Source organism: Pleurodeles waltl, chromosome 2_1, assembly GCF_031143425.1.
Source record: "Pleurodeles waltl isolate 20211129_DDA chromosome 2_1, aPleWal1.hap1.20221129, whole genome shotgun sequence".
Lineage (NCBI taxonomy): Eukaryota > Metazoa > Chordata > Amphibia > Caudata > Salamandridae > Pleurodeles > Pleurodeles waltl.
The window spans coordinates 770,257,900-770,285,005 of record NC_090438.1 but is presented as its reverse complement, the minus strand read 5'-3'; the positions used below and the strand labels follow the sequence as shown (position 1 = coordinate 770,285,005).

The 27,106-nt window shown below is 43.7% G+C and overlaps 1 protein-coding gene across 4 annotated transcripts in view; it reads right to left on the bottom strand.

Annotated features, from left to right (window-relative positions):
- LOC138268378 (serpin B6-like) overlaps window positions 1-27,106 on the bottom strand; it is a 163,183-nt gene that overhangs the window by 73,717 nt on the left and 62,360 nt on the right. For all 4 annotated transcript variants that reach the window (XM_069217971.1, XM_069217956.1, XM_069217966.1 and 1 more), the window contains exon 4: window positions 18,849-18,966. In XM_069217971.1, coding sequence (XP_069074072.1) covers window positions 18,849-18,966 — 118 coding nt within the window. The remainder of the gene's footprint in view (window positions 1-18,848; window positions 18,967-27,106) is intronic.

Genomic DNA, 27,106 nt, shown 5'->3' with positions numbered 1-27,106 from the left:
ACTATGCCCCTACAGTGTCTAAGCAAAACCTTAGACATTGTAAGTGCAGGGTAGCCACAAGAGTATATGGTCTGGGAGTCTGTCATACACAAACTCCACAGCACCATAATGGCTACACTGAAAACTGGGAAGTTTGGTATCAAACTTCTCAGCACAATAAATGCACACTGATGCCAGTGTACATTTTCTTGTGAAATACACCCCAGAGGGCATCTTAGAGATGCCCCCTGAAAACATACCCGACTTCCAGTGTGGGCTGACTAGTTTTACCAGCCTGCCACACACCAGACATGTTGCTGGCCACATGGGGAGAGTGCCTTTGTCACTCTGTGGCTAGTAACAAAGCCTGTACTGGGTGGAGGTGCTTCTCACCTCCCCCTGCAGGAACTGTAACACCTGGCGGTGAGCCTCAAAGGCTCACCCCCTTTGTTACAGCACCCCAGGGCACTCCAGCTAGTGGAGATGCCCGCCCCCTCCGGCCACGGGCCCACTTTTGGCGGCAAGGCCAGTGGAGATAATGAGAAAAACAAGGAGGAGTCACTGGCCAGTCAGGACAGCCCCTAAGGTGTCCTGAGCTAAGGTGACTGACTTTTAGAAATCCTCCATCTTGCAGATGGAGGATTCCCCCAATAGGATTAGGGATGTGCCCCCCTCCCCTCAGGGAGGAGGCACAAAGAGGGTGTTGCCTGCCTGCTTCGCTGAAGAGACCCCTGGGTCTCCCACTGAACTCCATTGCAAACCCGACGCCTGTTTGCACTCTGCACCCGGCCGCCCCGTGCCGCTGAGGGTGCACTTTTTGTGCTGACTTGATTCCCCCACCGGTGCCCTACAAAACCCCCCTGGTCTGCCCTCCGAAGACGCAGGTACCTACCTGCTGGCAGACTGGAACAGGGGTATCCCCTTCTCCATTGAAGCCTATGTGTTTTGGGCACCACTTTGACCTCTGCACCTGACCGGCCCTGAACTGCTGGTGTGGTAACTTTGGGGTTGCCCTGAACCCCCAACAGTGGGCTACCTTGGACCCAACTTTGAACCCTGTAGGTGGTTTACTTACCTGCAAAACTAACAAACACTTACCTCCCCCAGGAACTGTTGAAAATTGCACTGTCTAGTTTTAAAATAGCTTATTGCCATTTTTGTGAAAACTGTACATGCTATTTTGCTAATTCAAAGTTCCTAAAGTACCTAAGTGAAATACCTTTCATTTGAAGTATTACTTGTAAATCTTGAACCTGTGGTTCTTAAAATACAATTTTAATACAAAAACCTATTGGCCTGGAATTGTCTTTGAGTGTGTGTTCCACATTTATTGCCTGTGTGTGTACAACAAATGCTTGACACTACCCTCTGATAAGCCTACTGCTCGACCACACTACCACAAAATAGAGCATTAGCATTATCTCTTTTTGCCACTATCTTACCTCTAAGGGGAACCCTTGGACTCTGTGCATGCTATTTCTTACTTTGAAATAGTACATACAGAGCCAACTTCCTACACATGCCTTATCATTGGCATGTACTGCGGTATACAGCAAAGTTACTGTGCTATACCACAGGCAAATATAAATAACTAAGGGCCAGATTTATCTATGTATTGCATTGACCGTGCGCCATGCATGGTGCCAAAGGGTAACACAATACCTAAGTCAGATTTATCAAGCAGCGCAAGGCCACCATGCACAGTTCTGCATTGCTTGCCTAATCTGGAATAACGCAAGGCTGTGCAAGTCGCCCCCTTAAGTTGCTACCCTGGGAAGGCCATCCATAGGTGGAGCATGGGTGTTCTGTAGCATTCTTACAAAAAGGAAAAGTCCTCTAAGAATTGTTTTTGTGCAGGAAGGTGTCCCTTCCTGTGCAAAAGCAACCTTGTCGGCAAGGTATAGGAGGAAAGGATGGGGGTTAACTGTTTTATCAATTCCTACAATTTTTTTAGTACAATGGGTATTCAGCACACAATAGGGGAAATACTTATCTCCACTGGGCACTTAGTTCAAATACAAAGTTTGGAATTAGATGCTTACATAATAGACGCATGATACTCTCTGCCTATGGTATATGTATGGTCATGAATCAAATAATGTTTTCAATGATAGTTACAAAAGAATAGTAAAGTATATAAGTTAATAACGTTATGACATACTAACGGAATAATATCAAAGTGTAAGAAGCCCAGTACCAAAGGATCATAATTGTCATGTTAAAAGTCTTTTAGATTCTATACTTTTTAATTCAAACTACATGTCCCAAAATGCCTCATTGTATGCAGAACATGCCATAGTGTATATATAGTGTAATCAAAGAAGGACTCACTCTGACTGTGATCAAGACTCAGAGTCTAAATGAGTTGGTGTTGCTGAACGACAAATAAAATTGCCTTTAGATCAGAAGAATGGTGTGTGGTGGTAACTTTCATCTACCTTTGACTTAAAAAAAAAAAAATATATATATATATATATATATATATATATATATATATATATATATATATATATATATATATTTATATATACGGAAAATGTCACTTACCCAGTGTACATCTGTTCGTGGCATGAGACGCTGCAGATTCACATGCTGTGCATTATCCTGCCATCTAGTGTTGGGCTCGGAGTGTTACAAGTTGTTTTTCTTCGAAGAAGTCTTTTCGAGTCACGAGATCGAGGGACTCCTCCCATTTCGACTCCATTGCGCATGGGCGTCGACTCCATCTTAGATTGTTTTCCCCGCAGAGGGTGAGGTAGGAGTTGTGTATATAGTAATAGTGCCCATGAAATGGAGTAAGTATGTATGTACATAATGTGTCTAAAGTGATATATATTTACAAATTTAAAAATGTACAAGTTTTATTAACATATAATTTTTATCAACTTATAACGGCTACAGGCTCCCAGGGAGGCGGGAAGGCGCATGTGACTCTGTAGCGTCTCATGCCACAAACAGATGTACACTGGGTAAGTGACATTTTCCGTTCGATGTCATGTGTAGCTGCAGATACACATGCTGTGCATAGACTAGTAAGCAGTTATCTCCCCAAAAGCGGTGGATTAGCCTGTAGGAGTTGAAGTTGTTTGAAATAATGTCCGTAATACTGCCTGTCCTACTGTAGCTTGTTGTGTTATTAACACATCTACACAGTAATGTTTTGTGAATGTATGAGGCGTAGACCATGTGGCTGCCTTACAGATTTCTGTCATAGGTATATTTCCTAGAAAGGCCATTGTGGCGCCTTTCTTTCTAGTGGAGTGTGCCTTCGGTGTAATAGGCAGGTCTCTTTTAGCTTTAACATAGCAGGTTTAAATACACTTTACTATCCATCTGGCAATGCTTTGTTTGGATATTGGATTTCCTGCATGAGGTTTTTGAAAGGCTACAAACAATTGTTTTGTTTTGCGAAATAGTTTTGTTCTATCAATGTAATACATTAGTGCCCTTTTGATGTCTAATGTATGTAATGCTCTTTCGGCTACTGAGTCTGGTTGTGGAAAGAAGACTGGGAGTTCCACAGTTTGATTTAGGTGGAACGGTGATATAACTTTTGGTAGAAATTTGGGATGCGTAGAACCACTTTATGTTTGTGTATTTGTATAAATGGTTCTTGTATAGTAAAGGCTTGTATTTCACTTACTCTTCTAAGAGACATGATAGCTATTAGGAAGGCTACTTTCCAGGTTAAGTATTGCATCTCACAAGAATGCATTGGTTCAAATGGTGGACCCATGAGTCGTGTTAATACAATATTGAGGTTCCATGAGAGAACTGGTGGAGTTCTTGGATGTATGATTCTCTTTAGACCCTCCATAAATGCTTTTATGACCGGAATTCTAAAGAGTGATGTTGAATGTGTAATTTGCAGATATGCAGATATTGCTGTAAGATGTATTTTAATGGATGAAAAAGCTAGCTTTGATTTTTGTAAGTGTAATAAATAGCTTACAATGTCTTTTGAGGACTTATGTAGTGGTTGAATTTGATTATTATGGCAGTAATAAACAAATCTTTTCCATTTATTTGCGTAACAATGTTGTGTAGTAGGTTTCCTAGCTTGTTTAATGACCTCCATACATTCTTGTGTAAGGTCTAAATGTTCAAATTCTAAGACTTCATGAGCCAGATTGCTTGATTGAGCGATGCTGGATTCGGGTGTCTGATCTGTTGTTTGTGTTGAGTTAACAGATCTGGTCTGTTTGGTAGTTTGATATAAGGTACTACTGACAGATCTAGTAGTGTTGTGTACCATGGTTGGTGATCCCAAGTTGGTACTACTAGTATTAGTTTGAGTTTGTTTTGACTCAATTTGTTTACTAGATACGGAAGAATTGGGAGAGGGGGAAAAGCGTAAGCAAATATCCCTGACCAACTCATCCATAATGCATTGCCCTTGGAATGAGGGTGTGGGTACCTGGACGCGAAGTTTTGGCATTTTGAGTTTTCTTTTGTTGCGAATAGGTCTATTTGTGGTGTTCCCCAGTTTTGAAAGTAAGTTTGTAGTATCTGGGGATGTATCTCAAATTTGTGTATTTGTTTGTGATCTCGACTGAGATTGTCGGCTAACTGGTTTTGAATTCCTGGTATGTATTGTGCTATTAGGCGAATGTGATTGTGAATCACCCAATGCCAAATCTTCTGTGCTAAGAGACACAGCTGTGATGAGTGTGTCCCTCCCTGTTTGTTTAGGTAGTACATTGTTGTCATGTTGTCTGTTTTGACAAGAATATGTTTGTGGGCTATTATCGGTTGAAATGCTTTCAATGCTAGAAATACTGCTAGTAGTTCTAGTTGATTTATATGAAGCTGGCTTTGTTGAGTGTCCCATTGTCCCTGGATGCTGTGTTGGTTGAGGTGTGCTCCCCACCCTATCATGGAAGCATCTGTTGTGATCACGTATTGAGGTACTGGGTCTTGGAATGGCCGCCCTTGGTTTAAATTTATAGGATTCCACCATTGAAGCGAGGAGTGTGTTTGGCGGTCTATCAACACTAGATCTTGAAGTTGACCCTGTGCTTGTGTCCATTGTGTTGCTAGGCACTGTTGTAAGGGTTGCATGTGCAGTCTTGCGTTTGGGACAATGGCTATGCATGAAGACATCATGCCTAGAAGTTTCATCACTAATCTCACTTGATAGTGTTGGTTTGGGTGCATGCTTAGTATTACGTTTTGGAATGCTTGTACCCTTTGTGGACTTGGAGTGCCAATCCCTTTTTCTGCGTTGATTGTTGCTCCTAAGTATTGTTGTATTTGACACGGTTGTAAGTGTGATTTTAGGTAGTTTATTGAGAACCCTAGCTTGCGAAGGGTTTCTATGACGTATTTTGTGTGTTGAAGACACTGTTTTTGAGTGCTGGTTTTTATTAACCAATCGTCTAGATACGGGAATACGTGTATGTGCTGTCTTCTGATATGTGCAGCTACTACTGCAAGGCATTTTGTAAATACCCTTGGTGCTGTTGTTATCCCGAATGGTAACACTTTGAATTGGGAATGTATTCCTTGGATTACAAACCTTAAGTATTTCCTGTGGGAAGGATGTATGGGTATATGGAAGTAAGCATCCTTGAGGTCTAATGTTGACATGTAGTCTTGTTGTTCGAGCAAAGGAATCACGTCTTGAAGTGTCACCATGTGAAGGTGATCTGATTTGCTGTAAAGATTTAGTGTTCTGAGATCTAAGATGGGTCTCAGTGTTTTGTCCTTTTTTGGTATTAGAAAATACAGTGAATAAACACCTGTTCCTTTCTGATGGTTGCAAACTAGTTCTATTGCCTCCTTTTGTAACAACGCCTGGACTTCTAGTTGTAATAGATCCAAGTGCTGTTTGGACATGTTGTGTGCTTTTGGAGGCACATTTGTGGTAATTGTAGGAATTCTATGCAATAACCATGTTGGATAATGGCTAGGACCCACAAGTCTGTAGTTATGTCTTCTCAAACCTTGTAGTAATCTGTGAGTCTCCCCCCCCCCACTGGTGTTATGTGTTGGGGATTTGTGACATTGGAGTCACTGTTTAGTTTGTGGGGTTTTTGGGCTTTGGAATTTCCCTCTCGTTTTAGGGAACTGTCCACCCCTATATTGTCCCCGAAAGCCTCCTCTTTGGTATTGGCCCTGGTATGTGGGTCTGGCCTGTGAGGTTGAAGGTTCTGTGCTTTGGGCTCGAAACCCCCTCTATAGTGTGGCTTCCTAAAGGTGCCTCTGCTCTGTGGGGAGTAGAGCGCGCCCATGGCTTTGGCCGTGTCCGTGTCTTTCTTTAGCTTTTCTATTGCTGTATCCACCTCCGGCCCAAACAACTGTTGTCCATTAAAAGGCATATTAAGCACAACTTGCTGGATCTCTGGCTTAAATCCGGAGGTGCGTAGCCATGCATGTCTCCGAATAGTGACCGCCGTGTTTACTGTTCTGGCGGCTGTGTCCGCTGCATCCATTGCCGATCGTATCTGATTGTTGGAGATACTTTGGCCCTCTTCCACCACTTGTTGTGCACGCTTTTGAAACTCTTTGGGAAGATGTTCAATGAAATGCTGCATTTCGTCCCAATGACCCCTGTCATATCTTGACAATAAAGCTTGTGAATTGGCAATGCGCCATTGATTGGCTGCTTGTGATGCAACCCTTTTCCCTGCTGCATCAAACTTTCGACTTTCTTTGTCGGGTGGTGGTGCATCCCCAGAAGTCTGCGAGTTTGCCCTTTTGCGGGCTGCCCCTACTACCTCCGAGTCAGGTGTTATTTGTTGCGTGATGTACACAGGGTCCGTAGGGGGAGGTTTGTATTTCTTCTCCACCCTAGGTGTGATGGCTCTGCCTTTGACTGGGTCTTGAAACACCTGTTTCGCGTGTTTTAACATGCCAGGTAACATAGGCAGACTCTGGTATTGGCTATGTGTTGGTATTGAATAAAAAGTCATCCTCTATAGGTTCTTCATGCAGTGCTACATTGTGAAAAGTAGCTGCTCTGGACACCACTTGCATGTAAGCAGTACTGTCTTCTGGTGGTGATGGTCTCGCAGGGCAGCAATCCGGACTATTGTCAGATACTGGTGCATCATATAGATCCCATGCATCTGGGTCATCTTGACTCATCCCTGTGTGCGTTGGTGATTGCATCATTGGTGGTGTTGCAATTGGGGCCAGTGCGGTGATTGCTGTGGCGAGGGCTGTGGAGAAAAACGTGGTGGAGTTTTTTCTTTAGCCACTTTAGCCTTTAACTGTTTTTTAGTTTCCTTGAAAGCGAGTTTTTGTTTCATTTTAATTGAGGGAAGAGTTCTTATTTTCCCCGTGTCCTTCTGTATATGGAGCCTTCCTTGTGTATAGTCTGGCTCTCCCATCTCTATGGCCTTGTAGCTGTGCTGAAAAGCCTTGTTCTTCGGTATAGGAGCTCTGTTTCCGTTCCGAGGCTGGATGTTTCGGCACCGAAACCTTTTCAGCAGTCTTTTTCGGCTCCGAAGCCACCTTTTTCGGTTTCGGGGTGCCGACATCTCGGTGCCGAGTTTGGTCGGAGCCAGTATCTCGGTGCTGAGTATACTCTGTGCCGGTATTTCGACCGGAGTCGTATGTCTTCGACACGTGTGTGCCCTTTTTCGGTGCCGATGGTTGGTCACCTTGCTTACGGGTTAAGCCATGGCCTGCAGGCGGTGGCGTCCCCTGGTCTTTCATTATTTTTGTGTGAGTTTTGGCCGGGGCAGTTACACTCACTGTTTGTTGCCTCGCTGGCTGCTCACTTTCGGCCTCGTCCGAGTCCGAATCAGGAATGGAGAAAGTTTCCTCTTCTTCGACGTCGTGGTGTCCTGCTGGCGTCGATGCCATTTGAAGCCTTCGAGCTCTCCGGTCCTGTAGCGTCTTCTTCGACCGAAATGCCCGACAGGCCTCACAGGTATCCTCTTTGTGTTCGGGGGACAAACACAAATTACAGACCGAATGCTGGTCTGTATAAGGATACTTATTGTGGCATTCGGGGCAGAAGCGGAATGGGTCCGTTCCATGAGCCTTGAAGACGCACGCGGTCGGGCCGACCAGGCCCCGCCGGGGAATGGAAACCCCGAAGGGCTAACGGAGCTCTTCTTGTCTTCGGTGTCGATGTGCTATTACTAACCCGATACCGAACGCAAACAATACCGTCGAATTTCCCGAGATTTAACTAACTTTCCGAACCGAAACATGGAGCGAAGAGGAACACGTCCGAACCTGATGGCGGAAAGAAAACAATCTAAGATGGAGTAGACGCCCATGCGCAATGGAGCCGAAATGGGAGGAGTCCCTCGATCTCGTGACTCGAAAAGACTTCTTCGAAGAAAAACAACTTGTAAGACTCGTGGCCCAACACTAGATGGCAGGATAATGAACTGGCATGAGATCACCTACAGTCATCCTAGATGGTAACCTGGCTAGTGCTGTGAAGCAGCTTGAGTGGGGCAGGGCCATGAGTGGTAAGCCAGAAATAATTTGTTCAATTATTGATAGTGTGACAGAACACCAACTCATATGAAAAGGCGGACAAAGCATCAACATATGTTCTCTTTCATCCAATCCCAACAGAATGGAATTTACTCTCTAGGTCTGGTAAAATCACCTCCATCTGCCCAGCAATGACATATGTGAACCCAAATGTTCCAAATGAGGTATGCTATTGCAGAAGAACATGGGCAGGATATTACAACTCTATGGAGTGCAGGTACCTGTATCCACCAGACTAGAATGGTGGTGTAGCATCAAAGGCCGACACCGTTTTCAGTTAAATCAGGGTTGTCGTCACTCCTTGGGCTGCGATTCTTCTCACATCATTCAGAACACCACCACTAGGGATTCTGTTCTTCTCCATGAGAAAAACAAATGTGTGTTTGATGCGCATCCAGATTTGTCCGCTTCAATCAAATGTTGGAAATGCTATATTGCTGCCTGTTCCCTTACCTTCACCTTAAGGGGAAGCTGCAAAACTGACTGGGTCACATTTTGAGAGAGACTTTGAAGATCCTTGGGAAAGATTGTATCAGAAAGGAGTTTATGATGTAAAGTAAATTATTTTTCATCAGCAAAGAGGCCTTCTTAAGCAACTGAGTGGGGTGGAGGTGGGCTGAGTAGTGTTCATATTATCTATCCCTGATGCTCTGTCTATTTTTATCTTATTCTGTCTTAAACAATTCCATTATTAATTACACGTTAACAGCTATGGAATATATTCCCCTTTGAACCATAATGTTTCCTTTTCTGCATCCTAGTAGTGGAGGATTACAAAACCTTTAAACAAATCTTCATTCCAGATTAACCCTTCCTACGTAAGATAAACAAAACATTGTCTGATACAGCTTGCCTGCGATAGGAACTACACTCGCATTTTCCTTCCATAAGTACTAAAATAAATATAGAAAAATTGAGCATAAGGGAAATGTGGTGGCCATGTGAACGGAAATGCTTATGTAAAGAACTCTTGACTAGCTTATCTTAATAGGCCTACTGTGAGGATCTGTCAATGATCACACATTATTAGAGTGTAATAAGAATTAGTACATTCACTAGGGAAAGAAGGATCATAACGCAACCTTATCAAAAGTACATTTTGTCTCTAGACAGTATACACTTTTCGGTCATGGTATCTAATGAACACAAAAAGGATAAAGGAAAGGATTTTGATCAGCCTACTCACCGATTGGTTTGTTTCGGTGAACTCCCTTAATTAATTCCTTGTGTAAGTTATGCACACTATGAATCCACTCACGTCATTTCACAGGTATGTTTATATTCCACCTTACATTTTGCATATATCATCTTGACTGGCTTATAAAAGAGTACCTCAGGCATTACAGGACCTCGCAATTGAAGAGTTATCTAAGATGGTGAGCGCAATAATGTTCATGACGAACTGTATTAAACTTAAGATTCAGAGAGAAAACCTAAGGTGAGACCCCTCACCTCCCAATCCAAGATTCATGATGTTCATGATGGAAGGCCATCTTAGATGAGAGGATTCCCTTTGGCAGTACAGCAAAAGCAGTGGTGGATGCCTATGAGGCCTAAGGTACTGCAGCCTGGTAGAGCAAGGTTTTGTATCATACTCAGGAGAGACATATAGTAACTGCTTGCGGTACTGTACTTTTGTGAAAGACTATTTGTAGGAAATCCACCTTTCTATATTGTCACCCCAGATTTTCACCTTTGCCGAACCTATATTTTTGCTATCTTTAGAACTCTTTGCAATTTAATCCTGCTAACCAGCATTAACATGCCTGTGCTCATTTATACAGTGTTGAATTACCTAACCCATAGTTGGTATATTTTACTTGACTATAAAATGTAGTACAGGATGTACAAAGTGTACCCAGGACCTGAAAATTAAATGCCACAGGTGGGCTGCAGCACATATTGTGTCATCCACTACAGTAGCAGTGCAAACATAGCATTAGGCCTACTCTGTGTAGCCTGGCAGATGCAGTTTTAAAACTGCAGATTAAACTGTCAAACTCACCCTTTCGACAGGTAAAACACTTCCGTTAAGGCTGGCTGGCCCATAGAGAAATAATGTGAAGGGATATTAATTGTTACGCCACTGATCAGGACGCCAAGACAGTTCTTGTGCATTGTCTGTCTGGTTGCTGCAGGACCTTTTCTGTGCCCTATCAGACATCTGTATCTAGGTTTGTTGTGCAGTGCCTGCTTCAAACAGGATTTTAGAGTTAGATGGACACTCTCAATACTACAGTACACTCCTCATTCACACTCTGACTCAGAGCCCAAGTTCAGTGTGGCGCAGACTTTAGGCATTTTGGCTTTGCTCTCACACACTACATTTTGGGCCTAATGACAGAAAGGCAAACAGGGTCTGCTGCAAAAGTAGGCAGTTCATGGCCTGAGAACTTTTGCCCAATTAAATAGGGAGCAACCAGGAGTCATCCCCTACCCCCCCCCCAACTCCCACCTTCCACCCACTGCCTAGAGCCAGGCATAAATTGGGCACATCCAGGAACCCGCTTCAGAAACTTTTTTGGAGCTGCTGGTCCAGAACCAGAAGATCAGAGATCTGGATTTGCTGTGTGTGACCTAAGAGGAGCCCTGAAGGACTGGACCTGCTTACTCTTGTATGCAGACAAACGAAGTGGGCTTGAAGGGTCTCTTAGCTGACCTCGTTTGTGGTTACAGGTAGATAAGCTCCAAGAGGCCTTTTCCTGGAAGTATTCAATTGACTAGTGGCAACTGTACTAGACTGGCCCCTGCTGTTGTCCTCTGTATGACACCATGTGAGTCTCAAAGTGCCTCTGCTGAGGTCTTGGGTCATTAGGAATATAGTCCTGTGTTTGGTTGGGGCTCAAAAGACTAAGGGCAATATTTACATGGAACTAGTGCAGCACTGCATCAAACTTGGGAGCAGCGTTTCACCAGTTCTGATAATGCAGAAATGCGCTGTAATTACAAAATTACGGCGCACCCCTGGATTCCCCTAGCGCTGGCACTAAATTTAGTTGCCAGCACTGACGTCCTTGCTTCAAGGGTGTCTGCACTGAAGGGAATGATTATTTATTTGCAGAAGGGACATCTTCCTGCACATAAACAATCTACAATGGCTATTTGGCACTTCTATGTGTGCTGCAGAACGCAGCACAGATAGAAGTAGCAAATCGTCATTATTGAATGATTGTTTATATGCAGGAAGGGACACCTTCCTGCACATAAACAATCATTCATGTCCTTTTGCTCTTTCTATATCTGCTGCAGAATGCAGCAAACATAGAAAAAGCAAAAACTAGGAGAAATAAAAGTATTTCTCATTGCGCCCTGCTATCGTCACCCCTGGGGTGGCTTTAGTTTTTGGAGCTGCCTCAGATTTACAATTCCTTGTAAATCTGGGGCAGTGACAATGGCAATGGGCGTTGTGATGGAACACCCATAGCAAAACCCATTGCACACACCTCTGCAGCAAAAAACTGTGTCAGATGGGCCTATATTTACAAAGTGGTTTAAAGCCACAAAAAGTGAGTTAGGTAACCTTGTAAATATTGCGCAGTGTAGAGCGACACCAGACTGTGATAAAAAGTGTCACTCCAGTGGCATTAGGGGCTTGTATATATGCCCCTAAGTTTGGAGGAAAAATCTTTTACCAGGCCGAACTTGTTTATGGTTTCCGACCCAAGCTCCGACGCGGGCAGCCTCAAATTGTGCCTGGTCCTGGTCTACAGCGACTACTGACTATCTTTGGCACCTTGTGGTGCTATTTTCCCGTAAATATTTAAAAAGATCATCTCTACTATTTCCCCTATTGGATTTGTATCAATTTGTTGTCATTGTGTTTAAAAAATCCTGCTCTATTTTTTTTTTTCATTTGGTTTGTGATTTTTATTGTTTTGCATTTTTACTTTATTACGGTTTTAGTACTTCTTAGTTACTTTACACATTATGTTAAGTGAGCCTATTCCATAGCTACAGGGGGTTCAGCTCAAGGGAATTTAGTGCCTTTGAAGAGTCACCTTAACAAGGGAGGTGATTATTTCTTTAGGTGGGCAGTCATTACATTACTCAAACACTTGTGCTCAATTCAAAAGAAACATCTAATACTGGCCTGAGTTGAAAGGAAACCATTGACAAAGTTAATATTTATTGCTTTAGTGTGCCAACAATGCAACCTGCTTACTGCTGGGAACCAATGCAGAAGTACAATGTGCATCCCGGGTCTTCCAGAACTATTATTATCAGAGTGAGGGGCTGTGGGAAGCCCCAACACTAAAGTCTTTCCCAAGTTAGACAAAGCAATCAACTTTTTTAGGCACTTTGCAAATTGGATTTTGCATTTTTAGGTGGAATTTGCTCAAGAGTCAAACTACAATGAAGCCAGATGCCACCATGTTCATATTTCACCCAGCACTAGTGCTTATAGCTGCAATGCAGTAAACATTTTGCGCTTCTGTACTCCATTACTTTAATCAAACTATACTGGATACTCGGTGATAAGCCAGAAATATTCAGGATCCCAGTGAGAAGTAGTGGAACAAATCAAACTAGGTTCAAGAAAATGTCACATTAAACTTAGCTGGGAATAAAACGGTAGTCGCAGTCTACGAATAATGCACTTTCAAAACTGTGAAGAAACTCAGAGCAAAGAGAACAGTAATGTGCCCCTTGGGAACGAGTCACATTATGGCCATAATGTGGTAAACTAATATTCTAATTAAAATGAAATTCCATACCCCATGCTAGAAGCATAAGGGGTTTTCTTTTAAGGAGACTCCACAAATGAGGTGAAATATAATACATAAGCACACATTCAATGCTGGACATGAAGGATCTAGCTCACTGACCATTTGAGTAGGTATCATGCAAAGAAGAAAGGAAAATATTACTTTATCTGTAAGCATTAGTTTGTGGCATGTGGTGCTGTAGATTCACATGCTGTGCATACTCTGGTCATCTAGTGTTGGACACAAATGAGTTCAACTTGTTTTTCTTCAAAGATGTCTTTAAAGTTGAGACTTCTTCTATGACTCTTAAAGCGCATAGGCACTGACTCCATGGTCAGATTGTTTCCTTTCGCTGTCTGGGTCAAACATGCTTTGCCGGGGCTCAGAGTCAATGCAAACCGGTGCTCTTAAGTCTTACGTTCCCAGCTGCTTCAGACAATCCTTCTCCACTTCGAGTTTTCACTGCCTCTATCATGGCCCCTCCATCGGATCAGTGTCTTTGGCTCATCAATGCCCTGCACGGCAGGTTAGAATGAAGACGGTGTATGAAAATGCACTATGATGACCATGCAAGGAAAAAGATATGAGAGAAGTAAAGATAGTGAAAAAATAAATCTACAATAACTGAAGACCTCAGGGGAGAAGGGTGGGTGCATGTGAATCTACAGCACTACATTCCATGAACATATAATTAAAGGGTGAGTAACATTTTTTGTTCAAGGCATGTCTAACTGTAGATACACATGCTCAGCAGGGAATGTAAAGCACTCCCCCCCCCCACAGAGTTGTGGCTAGCCAGAGGATGTTGCAGAAGATTGAAAAAGTGTACGTAATGCAACTCAGCCCACTTGAGCTTGTCATCTAGCTAGGACATCCACATTGTAGCATTTGGTAAACTTGTGTAGTGCGATCCAGATAGCTACCCTACAGATATCAGATGTTGGCATATTACCCAGAAAGCCCATCAAGGGTTGTTTCCTACAGGTAGAATGTAGTCTTGGTGATTAGCCAGTGAGCTACCCCTGCTTTTGAAACAGCACTGGCTTTGTGAGGTTTATTGTGACAAATAATTGAGTTTTATGAAATTATTTTGTCCTATCAATGAAATCCATGAGGGCCTTCTATGCCTAGTGTGTGAAGAGATCACATTGGGTAGCAACTTTGGATTCCAGAGGTTGTGGAGAAAGCTGTCTGTATTGAGACGGGCAGAATCTTGGGTGGCTGGCTTGGCACTGAGGGTGGAGTCAGAGTTAGCACAGAAGCCTTAGATCAGTGCCAGCCATGGCTGAGGGGCATTAGCAGTCTGTCAGGCTGCATCCTTGACTGTAGGCTCAACACCTGGCCCCAATGGAGCAGGAAGTGACTTGGTAGGGAAAACTAGTACTTACTGTTTTTGTCCTCTTATTCATCTTTGACGTCTTCCTGAAGCAGCTGAGGTATGATCATCCCAGTGTTGTTACATGGCGTGCCGAGCAAGCTGATGATCGAGTAGTTCCAGATAGACTTGTTGAAGCAGAAGGCGAGGCAGGTGGAACAAGAGGACTTGTTATGCTCCTGTGACTGGCATAGGTTACAAACTGCATGTTGATCTGCCCACGGGTAACTCGGAATGGCCCTGTGCACATTAGCAAAAATATATTTTTATCATAATCTGGCTCACAGTCTCAAGCGTGGGACCCGATGGAATAGGCCCAAAAGGGGCAAAGCCCCGAGCAGGCAGTTGATGAACCCAAAGATGTGGATTAGATGGAAGGGGCCATGATGTGGCATTGACTCAGAGCCCTGGCAAAGCATGCCAGACAGCGAAAGTAAACAATCTGACTATGGAGTTGATGCCCACGAGTATTACCAGTCATAGGAGGAGTCACTTAACCTCCTGAATCAAAAAGGTGTCTTGGAAGAAAAACAAGTTGTACATGTCCAAGCCCAACACTAGATGGCAGGCGTATGCAGAGCATGTATATCTACAGCTACTCATGCCACGAACAAGTGTTTCCAAGTTTCATATCAACAGTAAGACTAGAGCCAAATGAATCTTTTTTTTTTAACATGGAAAGAAGAACTAAGGTATAAGTGGAACACAACCCGGTGAGCTGCATTCCTTGAGAAGATACTTCCAAGTGAAAATATCTTCAGCTAATCAACTAATATTTGGACGTAAGCAAATGGACATTTACATTTAGGGCCCCATTGTTTTATTAATAAGGACATTCAACTAAAGTAGGTCTGAGTGATTGACCTACAGGCTACCTTATAAAGAAAAGAACAATTATGGTTGTTGAGAGTTTTCTCAACAATTTGAATATATGGTGTAAATAAAATAGACCAGTTATTATCCTTGCTAAAACAACAACTAATTTTAATATTGTCTGCACTTCTTCATTTTCACTGTCAATTCTGCATTTCAAGTCTGCTGCAATGCAGACTCCACTCCAATGCATAGCTAAGCAGCTCTGGAACACTCAAAGTTCAGGCTGCATCATGTACCTGAAATGATCCTGGGAAAAGGAAACAAAAATATTTTTCACGCTGTAAATATATGACTTTGGAACATTGTAAGGAAATGCCTCCTTGGCATGGTTACCCCCTGACTTTTTGCCTTTGCTGATGCTAAGTTATGATTTGAAAGTGTGCTGGGACCCTGCTAACCAGGCCCCAGCACCAGTGTTCTTTCCCTAAACTGTACTTTTGTCTCCACAATTGTCACAACCCTGGCACCCAGGTAAGTCCCTTGTAAATGGTACCCCTGGTACCAAGGGCCCTGATGCCAGGGAAGGTCTCTAAGGGCTGCAGCATGCCTTGTGCCACCCTAGGGACCCCTCACTCAGCTTGTGTGTGCTGGTAAGAAGAAAATGACTAAGTCGACATGGCACTCCCCTCAGAGTGCCATGCCAACCTCACACCGCCTGTGGCATAGGTAAGTCACCCCTCTAGCAGGCCTTACAGCCCTAAGGCAGGGTGCACTATACCACAGGTGAGGGCATATGTGCATGAGCACTATGCCCGTACAGTGTCTAAACAAAACCTTAGACATTGTAAGTGCAGGGTAGCCATAAGAGTATATGGTCTGGGAGTTTTGTCAAACACGAACTCCATATTACCATAATGGCTACACTAAAAACTGGGAAGTTTGGTATCAAACTTCTCAGCACAATAAATGCACACTGATGCCTGTGTACAATTTATTGTAAAATACACCTAGAGGGCATCTTAGATATGCCCCCTGCCACACATCAGACATGTTGCTGGCCACATTGGGAGAGTGCCTTTGTCACTCTGTGGCCAGTAACAAAGCCTGTAATGGGTGGAGGTGCTTCTCACCTGCCCCTGCAGGATTTGTAACACCTGGCGGTGAGCCTCAAAGGCTCACCCCTTTTATTACAGTGCCCCAGGGCATCCCAACTGCCCCTGCTTTTGGCGGCAAGGCTGGAGGAGATAATGAGAAAAACAATGAGGAGTCACCCACCAGTCAGGATAGCCCCTAAGGTGTCCTGAGCTGAGGTGACCCCTGCCTTGATAAATCTTCCATCTTGAGTCTGGAGGATTCCCCCAATAGGATTAGGGATGTGCCCCCACCCCACAGGGAGGAGGCACAAAGAGGGTGTAGCCACCCATTAGCTACTGCCCTCCCAGACCTAAACACACCCCTAAATTCAGTATTTAGGGGCTCCCCAGAACCTAGGAAACTAGATTCCTGCAACCTTAACAAACAGAAGGACTGCTGACCTGAAGCCCGGCAGTGAAGACAGAGACAACAACTGCTTTGGCCCCAGCCCTACCGGCCTGTCTCCCAACTTCGAAGAAAACTGCAACACCGACGCATCGAACAGGGACCAGCGACCTCTGAAGCCTCAGAGTACTGCCCTGCACCCAAGGACCAAGAAACTCCTGTGAACAGCGGCCCTGTTCAACAACCTGCAACTTTCTTGAAACAAAGAAACAACTTTAAAGACTTCACATCTCCTGCCGGAAGCGTGAGACTTTCCACTCTGCACCCAACGCCCCCGGCTCGACCTGCAGAAAACCAACACTACAGAGAAGACTCCCCGGCGACTGCGAGCCTGTGAGTAGCCAGAGATGACCCCCCTGAGCCCCCACAGCGTCGCCTGCAGAGGAAATCCAGAGGCTCCCCCTGACCGCTACTGCCTGTAACAAGGGACCAGACGCCTAGAACCAACACTGCACCCGCAGCCCCCAGGACCTGAAGGAACCGAACTCCAGTGCAGCAGCGACCCCCAGTCCACCCTCTGCCTAGCCCAGGTGGTGGCTACCCGGAGGAGCCCCCCCCGTGCCTGCCTGCATTGTTGAAGTGACCCCCGGGTCCCTCCATTACTTCCTACCTAAAACCCGACGCCTGTTTGCACACTGCACCCGGCTGCCCCTGTGCCGCTGAGGGTGTACTTTCTGTGCCTGCTTGTGCCCCCCCCCCCCCCGGTGCCCTACAAAACCCCCATGGTCTGCCCCCCGAAGACGCAGGTACTTACCTGCTGGCAGACTGGAACCAGGCACCCCTGTTCTCCATTGAAGCCTATATGTTTTGGGCACCTCTTTGACCTCTGCACCTGACCGGCCCTGAGCTGCTGGTGTGGTAACTTTGGGGTTGCCTCGAATACCCAAGGGTGGGCTACCATGGCCCCAACTTTGAGACTTGTAAGTGTTTTACTTACCTCCAAACCTAACCTTTACTTACCTCCCCCAGGAACTGTTGATTTTTGCAGTGTCCACTTTGAAAATAGCTTATTGCCATTTTTACAAAGTCTGTATTTGATATTGCTTTTATTCAAAGTTCCTAAAGTATCTAAGTGAAATACCTTTCATTTGAAGTATTACTTGTAAATCTTGAACCTGTGGTTCTTAAAATAAACTAAGAAAATATATTTTTCAATATAAATACCTATTGGCCTGGAGTAAGTCTTTGAGTGTGTGTTCCGCATTTATTGCCTGTGTGTGTACAACAAATGCTTAACACTACCCTCTCATAAGCCTACTGCTCGACCACACTACTACAAAATAGAGCATTAGAATTATCTACTTTTGCCACTATCTTACCTCTAAGGGGAACCCTTGGACTCTGTGCACACTATTTCGTACTTTGAAATATTATATACAGAGCCAACTTCCTACAAACATGAAGGATTTTCTTTTTTTTTTTTAAAGAAACTGGTAGTTCGGCCCCTTTAGTTCCATCAGCCTAATGAAGTGGGGTCTGTCTCTTAAAATTGTATAGCCTATAACCACGCCTCTACTTGATATCTGGACAAAGATTTAAAATTGTCCAGTGTGAGGGCTGGAAGAAGCTGTTCTGTTTTAAGCTGAATCGTGAATCTCTCCTCCTGCAAGAGTAAAGTTGCTTGTGAATGAACCAAAATGGTTACATGATTCCAGCTTTGCAGACCACTGGTCATCTAGGCAAAAATGAAACTGAGGAATCAAAAAGGTAAATGGAAAGAGGGAGAGGAGTTCTATCCCTCAGCTATAATTTTAGGGAACTCTACTGGAAGTCAACAATAGCAGAGATGGAATGAAGAGGCAATGCCCCCCCACAACCTTTGGCCAGTTCTTTACCTTGTACCACATTTTAGAGACATGTGCAGTTTTATTTAAAGACTAAAAACATACAAATACATAATATTTGTGTAATGTAACTTTTCATTTGGAAGAACGCATTCAGCAGATAATCCATGGGTGAAAAGGGGAGCTCACCATCAGTTTTTCCTTCTACCCAGCTATTAATTTGTCCTCTGGCGGCTTCATATTCCTGTTGGAAGTCAACTTGCTCCAACTCCGAAAGGTAGAATTTATTGCAAGAATCCAGGAAGCCCTGAAAGAGGTCAGAGTGAGGGTGTTACAAAGACATCAGTCAAAAGTTCAGTTTAAGTGTGAGCTATAGTAGCCTCTGTCAGAAACATCAACATTGGGGTAAGTGCAGAAATGATCAAAAATGCAATCCTCCGATTACAGCAGAGTGGACAGAAGGTACCAGACAGGGTGGGCAGCAAGGTGACTTGAAGAGGTTGTAAGGTGGAAAGTGTGGATGCTTCATTTCAAGGGCAACAACACGTGCAGGTAGTGAGGTAAAACAAATCAATAATAAAAATCAGAAGGGACAAGCAGCGAAAGATCCAAGTGACAACTATCAGGAGGTGGAAGAGTAGTCATGAGAGATTTGGTGGAGATTTGAGTGAAAATACGCTAGTGTGTGAGTGAAGAGAGGAAACAGCTAAAGGCCACATGGCACAGTAAGTCTGAAGAGCTGGGCTAGACCTACAAATGTGGCACAGTTATGAATGCACTGTCACCGGTAAGTAAGAGCATTGCACAATTTGCGGCCTGCAATGTGGTACACAACTAATAGCTTGTATGGAAACCCAGTGAAAGAATGGTTGCTGTTATTGGACAAAAAATGATCCTCCTGTTTAAATATCCCTACATGTAAATTCAATGCCAAGGTCGCAGCTATTAAGTGTGCCAACTACCAACTTCTGGAGAATGGAAATAGGGAGCCCCTGGCTACATGATCCATCCCCTTTCAATGAGGGACATAAACGGACACCCCTAAAAAGACTGAAGCAGGAGTTCAAGGAAAACATTGAGACAGTGTTTGGGAATCGTAATGAGAAAGGATAACAGTTCTCTGATAACAACTATTACAAAGTGACCTCTTTTTAGGTCTTCATCTAGTTTTTCATTTTTGTTTTGTGAATCACCAGCTGATCATCTTGAACTCCAACACTGGGACACTGCTGTACAGTGCCCAGTGTAGGTGATCTGAATATGCCGAAAGTGGGTTCAAAGAAGACTGCCACGATTAACTTTCCTATAAAGCATAGTATATGTGTAGAATTACACCCATGGCATGGAAAGTTAAGTGAGACTTGTGGACTGCCACACCTATTGTACCATCCACTACAGTGGCAGTGAATACACGGCTTCAGTCTTACTCTGTGTCACGTGACAGCAGCAGCTTAAGTTCTACTGCCCTTATCAGTCAAAATTTCCCTTTTGACAGGTAGGAAAACTTGATTTGAAATATTAAATAAGAGGACCTTGCTGCCCAAAAGGAAGGGTGTAAAATATTTATGAGTAGAACATGTGTGTCATTAAAAATGGCACATTCTCCCAGTGATTAGAAAGTGACATTGTCATTGTGTCAGAACTAGGTGTGAAAGATGTGAAACAATGGACGGGAAGTGGGAATGTATTTCTTCTCACTGGTAGGAAGACCAGCTGGAGTGGTACTTAATTAACTTTGAAGGGGCCTGCCCTGTCGAAAGCAAATGCTAGGTGACACCTTTAAAGCCACAGCTTTTGCCCCCCTCATCAGGCTTACACAAATCTAATAGGAGGTCCCTACCTCCAGAGCCGATTTTGAGTGACCACACAAGAGGGGACACACATCTGGATTGGCACACAGGCTCTGCACAAGGGAAAAGTAGTGTTCCACCATTCTGGCTCAGTAAAATACATAACAAAGCAAGCATTTGCAATGCCATAGTTCTCACATTTGCTTGAATTAGAGCTACTGGTGTTGTAAATGCATAACTGGTAATTTTCTTGCCACATAAATTGGTCAACCTTGCCACATAATTTAGTCCTATCTGCCACATAATTCCAGAGGCCCTGCATATAACTAAAGTACTTCCATTTACTGCAGAGTCTTGCTCTGATGACATTGAACATTTCTTTGATTGTTTTGGTACAGTTTTCTTGTAATTTATTTTTTATGTGAGTGATGTGTGAGGGACTGTTACTGATATTTTCAGAGAAATGTTGTCAATATAAAGCGTGTAACAGCTTCAAGCATGACTGCAAGCACCAATTTGTTGAGCCTCTTGCATCTGAATGAGATGATCGTCTGAATCGTATGTCATGGTGGAAGTAAAGATGATAGGGGGCATCGCCTGACTCATATCATTTCAGATTGACACCATAGGGACTCTATATAACAATGGGAGGCTATGTACCAATGCAGAACTACAAGAAACATTCCAGCTCCCGCCGGGGCTGTTCCTCGCCTATAATACAATAGTCAGAACTCTTCGTAAGCAATGGGGCACGGGGTTAGCAGACCCCGATGCATCTCACTTGTGAGCTATTATGCACTAAGCGGGGGCTGATATCAGGGATAGATACCTCTTTGTTAACCTACGCATGTCTCCCCTTAAGTAAACTTAAAACCAAATGGCAGGGGGAGTTGGGCACTACACTAGATGACGCACAGTGGACTAGAATAACCTCTCATATTTACACAGTTTCCAGGAATGCAGGTTTAAATTGATAAATGTATGTGTCTTTCATAGGGCCTATTTAACCCCCTATATGATATCGAAGATTTATTAATGCCAGTTGCCCTCGTTGCGCAGAACTGGCAGTGGGACTGTTACATATGCTCTGGAGTTGCCCTCAGATTGGGGGGTTACTGGACGGTGATATTTGAAACAATTTCTTCCTGCACGGATAGAACATTACCCCGATCTGCCATTGTAGTGGCCTGGGGGGATTTCCCACGCCCCGGCAAGTATAAAATTACAAATCGGTTCATAGACCTGGCCCTGATATTAGCAAGGAGAGAAATAACCTTGCATTGGAAAGATCCGAAGGGCCCACAGATAAACCGATGGAGAAATGCGTTGATCAAATGGGCGGAGGTCGAGGGGGCAGTGCTTTTGAGGGAGGCTCTCAGGGGTCTAAGAACTAGAGACAGTGCTCAGCAGTGGAATGTGATACTGGACACTTTGAGAGCACCCGACATTCCCACTTCTGATGCTGAAAATACACTCTCAGAGCCGGGCCATGCATAATTCACCATGATGCTCATGCAGGATGTTGTACAATGTGATAATTCTGCTGTTTATTTGAGAATTGGTCTAAGTTTCAAAAACGTGTATGACATTTTCCGCCCTTTGGGCCTCACTAAGTTCCCCAGCAGATAGAAATGTGGAGGCTGAAATATAATTAAGGTTTTCCAGCTTTAGTATTTATATGAGTATTGTCGGTGTAGCAGTAAAATGTGAGGCTTTAGGATTTGATGAGCTCCAGGACGTGGTCTGAACTACATCAAAATGGGGTGCCAAGATGATTAAGCCTTCAGATACAGCTGTTTGATGCTGTAGGGAACTGAGGTGAATGGGAGGTATTGCAACATTGAACTGTCCATAAGTCAGGGGGAAGATCCATTAGAGGGTATTTCCTCTCATGTCAGTTACTTTTAATCTCTGTAGTAATATTTATGATGGACTGTGTTGAATTCTGTTGCTAGGTCAAAGAGTAGAAATGCTACAACTCTTTATTTATCTGTTACTGTTCTTACGGAAATCATTGCTGATTTCAGTGCCTCATCCAGAATGGACCCTGCATGTTATAGACAATGCAGGAAGTGCAAGATTTGTTAAAAAACGACTCCTCCTGTTAGTTGTTTGAGGAAAGGGCAGTCTGAGATCAGTTTGTAGTTGTTAGGATCAGTTGGTTCCAAGTTGTGTGTTTTTATTAGTGGTCATAAGTATGATATCTCGAGTACTGACAGAAATGTGCTCGAGGTTAGAGATATGTTGATTATAGTCATGACTGCAAGGAAGACTAATATGGATAGCAATATTTTATTGAGAGATTTAGTAGTATGTGAATCAGATAGTGAGCAAGCTGGTCCACTTGATATTTCTACATCATGTAGTTCTGTAAGGGTCAGTTGTTAATAGGGACTACATTCTTGAAGTGAATCCTTCACACTGGAAATCAAGTAGGTATCTGGTTGATTTGCTTAGAAAATGTACAGTTTTAAAGTTTTTGCTTTGCTCTGCCAGTTGATCAAGAAATCTTTTGATTGTAGCTTTGGCATTGAAATGCACTCTGCATTTTAAATAAATTTCCCACACAGTTTTATGGCATCTGTGAGGATTTGGGTGTACTATATGATATGACTGTGAGGCCCTACTCTGCAGTACTTTCAACAAAACCATCTTGGGTTCAGTCATATTTACTTAACCTCAAGCTAAACCCTGATCAGCTGTGTCTGTGAGCTGTAAGGATTATCAAAGGAACTTTGTGTAAAGCATTCATCAGCACCAAACAACAAAATGAGAATGCAAAGACTCAAAAATAGATTATATTTTTATGAATTTTTATAAATCTTGATGAACGAAATCCAACTGTGGTTTGGGAGATACAGACCTTTGAAGATATTATCACTTTTAAATGTGACCGCTAACAGGCACTGTTCAACAAAAACTTCAGAAACGTTTCAAAAGTTGAAACCGTTAGTTCTGCTACTCTGGCCTGGGCTGGGAGACCAATTCCAGAAGAACAGAGGTTCAGGGGGCCAGAGAGGACACTTTGGATTGTTATCTGGCTACCCCGGAGTGGTCCTGACGCAGAGAAATGCAGGGAAAAGGTGCTCAAAGGATGTTCTCACTGTGGTGCGGTCAAAAGTTTTTGTGGGGGGTCTTCAGTTCACAGGTGAAGTGAGGAATACTTGGCAAGAGAAATCTGGGTCCCTCGAAGTACTCTACATTGCAGTAGCAGGCCAGATGATGCTTGGCTACTGGTCAATATGCACCACGGATGGGGTGAAATCCTTAAGTAGGGGCTAGTGATCCTTGGGTGTAACGAATCCACACTTGGATAGTACTCCCGGGTCAGGCAGGCTCAAGTGCAACTTTTGGCTATCTCAGATTTGTCCTTTTGGGTGCCCAGCGACTGGTAGCAGCAAAACATTTGCTGTGGCTAACAACTTGTTGGTTTGGGCTACTTCAGCTCTTGTGTGCCTGGAGCTGGTTCAAGGAAATGAGCCGACTGATCGCTGGAGTCACTACTGTAGGTTGGGGCTGGGACTCAACTGTTCTCTGAGCCAATGGCTGGAGGCACAGTCCAAACTTTGCTAGCCCAGAGAGCAGCAGGTGCAGTCCTTCTAACGGTGCAGCCTCTTTTTGTGCTGGTCCAAGGACAGCTGGGCAGTCCTTCTTCAGCCCTTTCTCAGATTCCAGTGTGACCGGATGGTCAAAGTGCCAGGGGTGCCATATTTTTCCCAGGAAAGTGCCCGGAGGGGAAAACTGAGTCACTATCCCAGGGGCTCCTTGGTCCTCTCCTACCTAGTGATGACGTTCCTATGATGTGTGGCATCTGTCTATCCCCATGTGTCACATTCTTGCCTCTTTCAAGATGGCACGACCCTTCCTCAGTTGTCAGGAGTTTGGAAGCTCAACCCAGAGATGTGGCTACCAGAGGGCTACACACCCATGATAGAACCGGTGTGGGAGTGAGTCTTCCCTCCTTGACCCGGTCTTCACTTTGTCTGCAGGAACAAAAGCCATCTGGCTCAGGGGTGTTGGCGCTACTTCCCTCACAATGGTGGCTTCACCTTTGAGACTTGCCTTTTGGACTAACACCCTGAGTGCATGGGGGAGGAGGCAACACCTCACTCCGCAGCAACGGCCTTTGTTCCTGTGTGGGAAGTCCTTCACGAATCTCCCAAGACGACCAGAAAGCTGTCTGTGTACCAGGGCCTTTGTGAGGCCACTGGACTAGTTGGAGCACAGAGTTGCTTATCTTTAATAGTGGTAATAAGTTTGGCCTGACCATCAGGTCAGGTTTAATGTCACAATTAGTTTGATACCTTACATGACCCAGTTAGGTAGTCACATTGAGGGGTTTGCTGGATTGTGATGCCAACTGGTAGCCCTGTGTTTTCCAATAGGGCTACAAACTTTATCCACAGCAAACCAACTATTTGGAAGTGTTGCCATTAAAATAGTTAAAATATAGGTCTTACATAACAAAATAAAGCTCCCTACATAGGTCTCCATAGTGGACACTCTGCCTTACATGCCCTGGGTACCATATAACAGGGACTTATAAGCAAGTCAGTCCTTGTCAAATTGGATACACCCAATTGCCATGTAATTTTTACAGAGACACAACACAGGGCACTGAAGTCTGATAACCAGACCTCGGTGCCACTCAGAGTGGAAAAACCAGTAGCATCAGTCCAAAAATGTGGGGGTAAACAGGCAAAAAGAGGCATTTCCTTAGACCATAGGAATTCCTGAGTATAGTGAGCTCTTTTGGATATTTCATGGTGGCTTTTGAGATTTTGTTGTGTATTCTAGGGTGTTTTTTTGTCCTAAGGGATCTTTGATTTGTACCACTTTTTTGTGCAGAGAGCATAATTGTATTTCTGTCTTTTATTTTATCATTCATCAGTGGTGTTTTCCATATCTTTTTTTTGATCGCAAGTGGTTTACAAGGTTATTTCTCTTGTTGAATACTTTGTTCATCCAGTCGTACAAATCTTACTGTGTTAATCTCACCTAGGACTATATTTGATGTAACATTGGCTTAGCGTTCTTTCATGTTGAGCTTTTTCCATTGTCTGTAGCTTGTGCTAAAGGAGGAAACTTTGTTAGAAGGTTTAGATGACATAATAAATTAAGGCAGTACTTTGATGGATGCTCCACTTGAGATGGTCAATAGCATTGATGGCAATGCCATATAAATGGTGACTGAGACAGTTTGGCAGATAAGAGCTTCCAGGCTAGGTGTGACAGATTGGTTGTTACATATTTGGTCTGGTGAACCAGATATTCAGGTTGATAGCTACGCTTAGTTTAGGGTGATTCAGGGATAAGTCTCATGTGGCATCTAGAAATGTGTCTATGAAAGCTTTAGTGGTTAGAGTTGGTCTGTATAGAAAGGAAAACGTGCAGGAAAATGTAGGGTTGTCTTTTATCTGCGAGTCAAAGAATGATATCATCTTTGGTGACTACCATTAGTTTTTTGAAGATCATTGCTACTTCTCCAGTTTTGCCTGGACAACTATGCTTGGATTCGATATGCAATAGGTACTGCCTCACTGAGTACCGGCATCATGTCTTCACCTACCACGTTTTCTGTGATGAAAAATATGCCTGGTTCTGTGTTCATTATAGTTCACAGATATGTTGTTAAAGGCTTGTGTTTGATCACTTATTAGCAGCAGTTTATTTGGGGTGGTGTTGTAATGAGAACTACAGTATGAGCTAAAGAACATGATTGATGTGTATTTTGTGTCCTGTATTATTGGACAGTGGGCTTGTGATTTGGGTTGGTGGATGTAACGTATGTTAGTGTAGTTATAGATGTATGAGCTAGGGAGGCAGAGTGCTTAATTGTGGATAGAGTAGGTAGAGGTAAGTGAGTTGAAACTAAGTAGGATGGGAAGGATAAACACTGAGTGGTAGAGGGTTCACGTGGGTGCTTCCATGTTCTAGAGGATCTTTTACAGAGTTTGCATGGAATGGATTTGAGAAGGTAGTGTATGCCTTTGTTAGATAAAAGTATCGTTGTGGTGGTATGTATTGTGCATTATGGATGGGTTTTGCTGCTGTGAGCCAGAAGAGAAGGTTTAATATGAGACTGGGGGCTTTGTTTCCCTTTGCATCTTCCGAATGGGAGTGTACGTTAGTGGTGGTAGCAGGCTGTTGGGTCAAAATTAAGAGCTTTAAAGGTTGAGGCGGCCATTAGTCTTTTGTACAATTGATTTTGGTCAGCCGAGGAGAAATGCTATGTGTGGTAAGGTCTACTGAACGGTTGTGATGTTCTATGCCTCATTGTTCTTTGTTGAGGTGGATGTGCAAGATGTTGTGATATGTGTCGAAAGTGGCGCGGAAGTAGGATTAGTTTCGAAGATTAAGAGAGGATTGGGTTTAATAGGTGATTACTAAGACTCATAAGACTCTGAAAAGTAATTAGTTTTATCTATGGGTATGGGGGGGACAGCAGATAGCTTACTTAGTGGAGGTGTTAGGGAGAAAGCTGTTGTAGAGATGATGTAGGTGTCTGGATAGTAGTTGAAGAGTGGTTCTGTGATGTTAGAGATGGAAAACATGCTGGGGTGGGTCAATGAATGTGGACTGAGGATGGTTTATTGTTGGAGCCCGGGGGCAGAGACCATGTGCAGTGTACTGGAAGAGATGTGTTAGAATTAGATC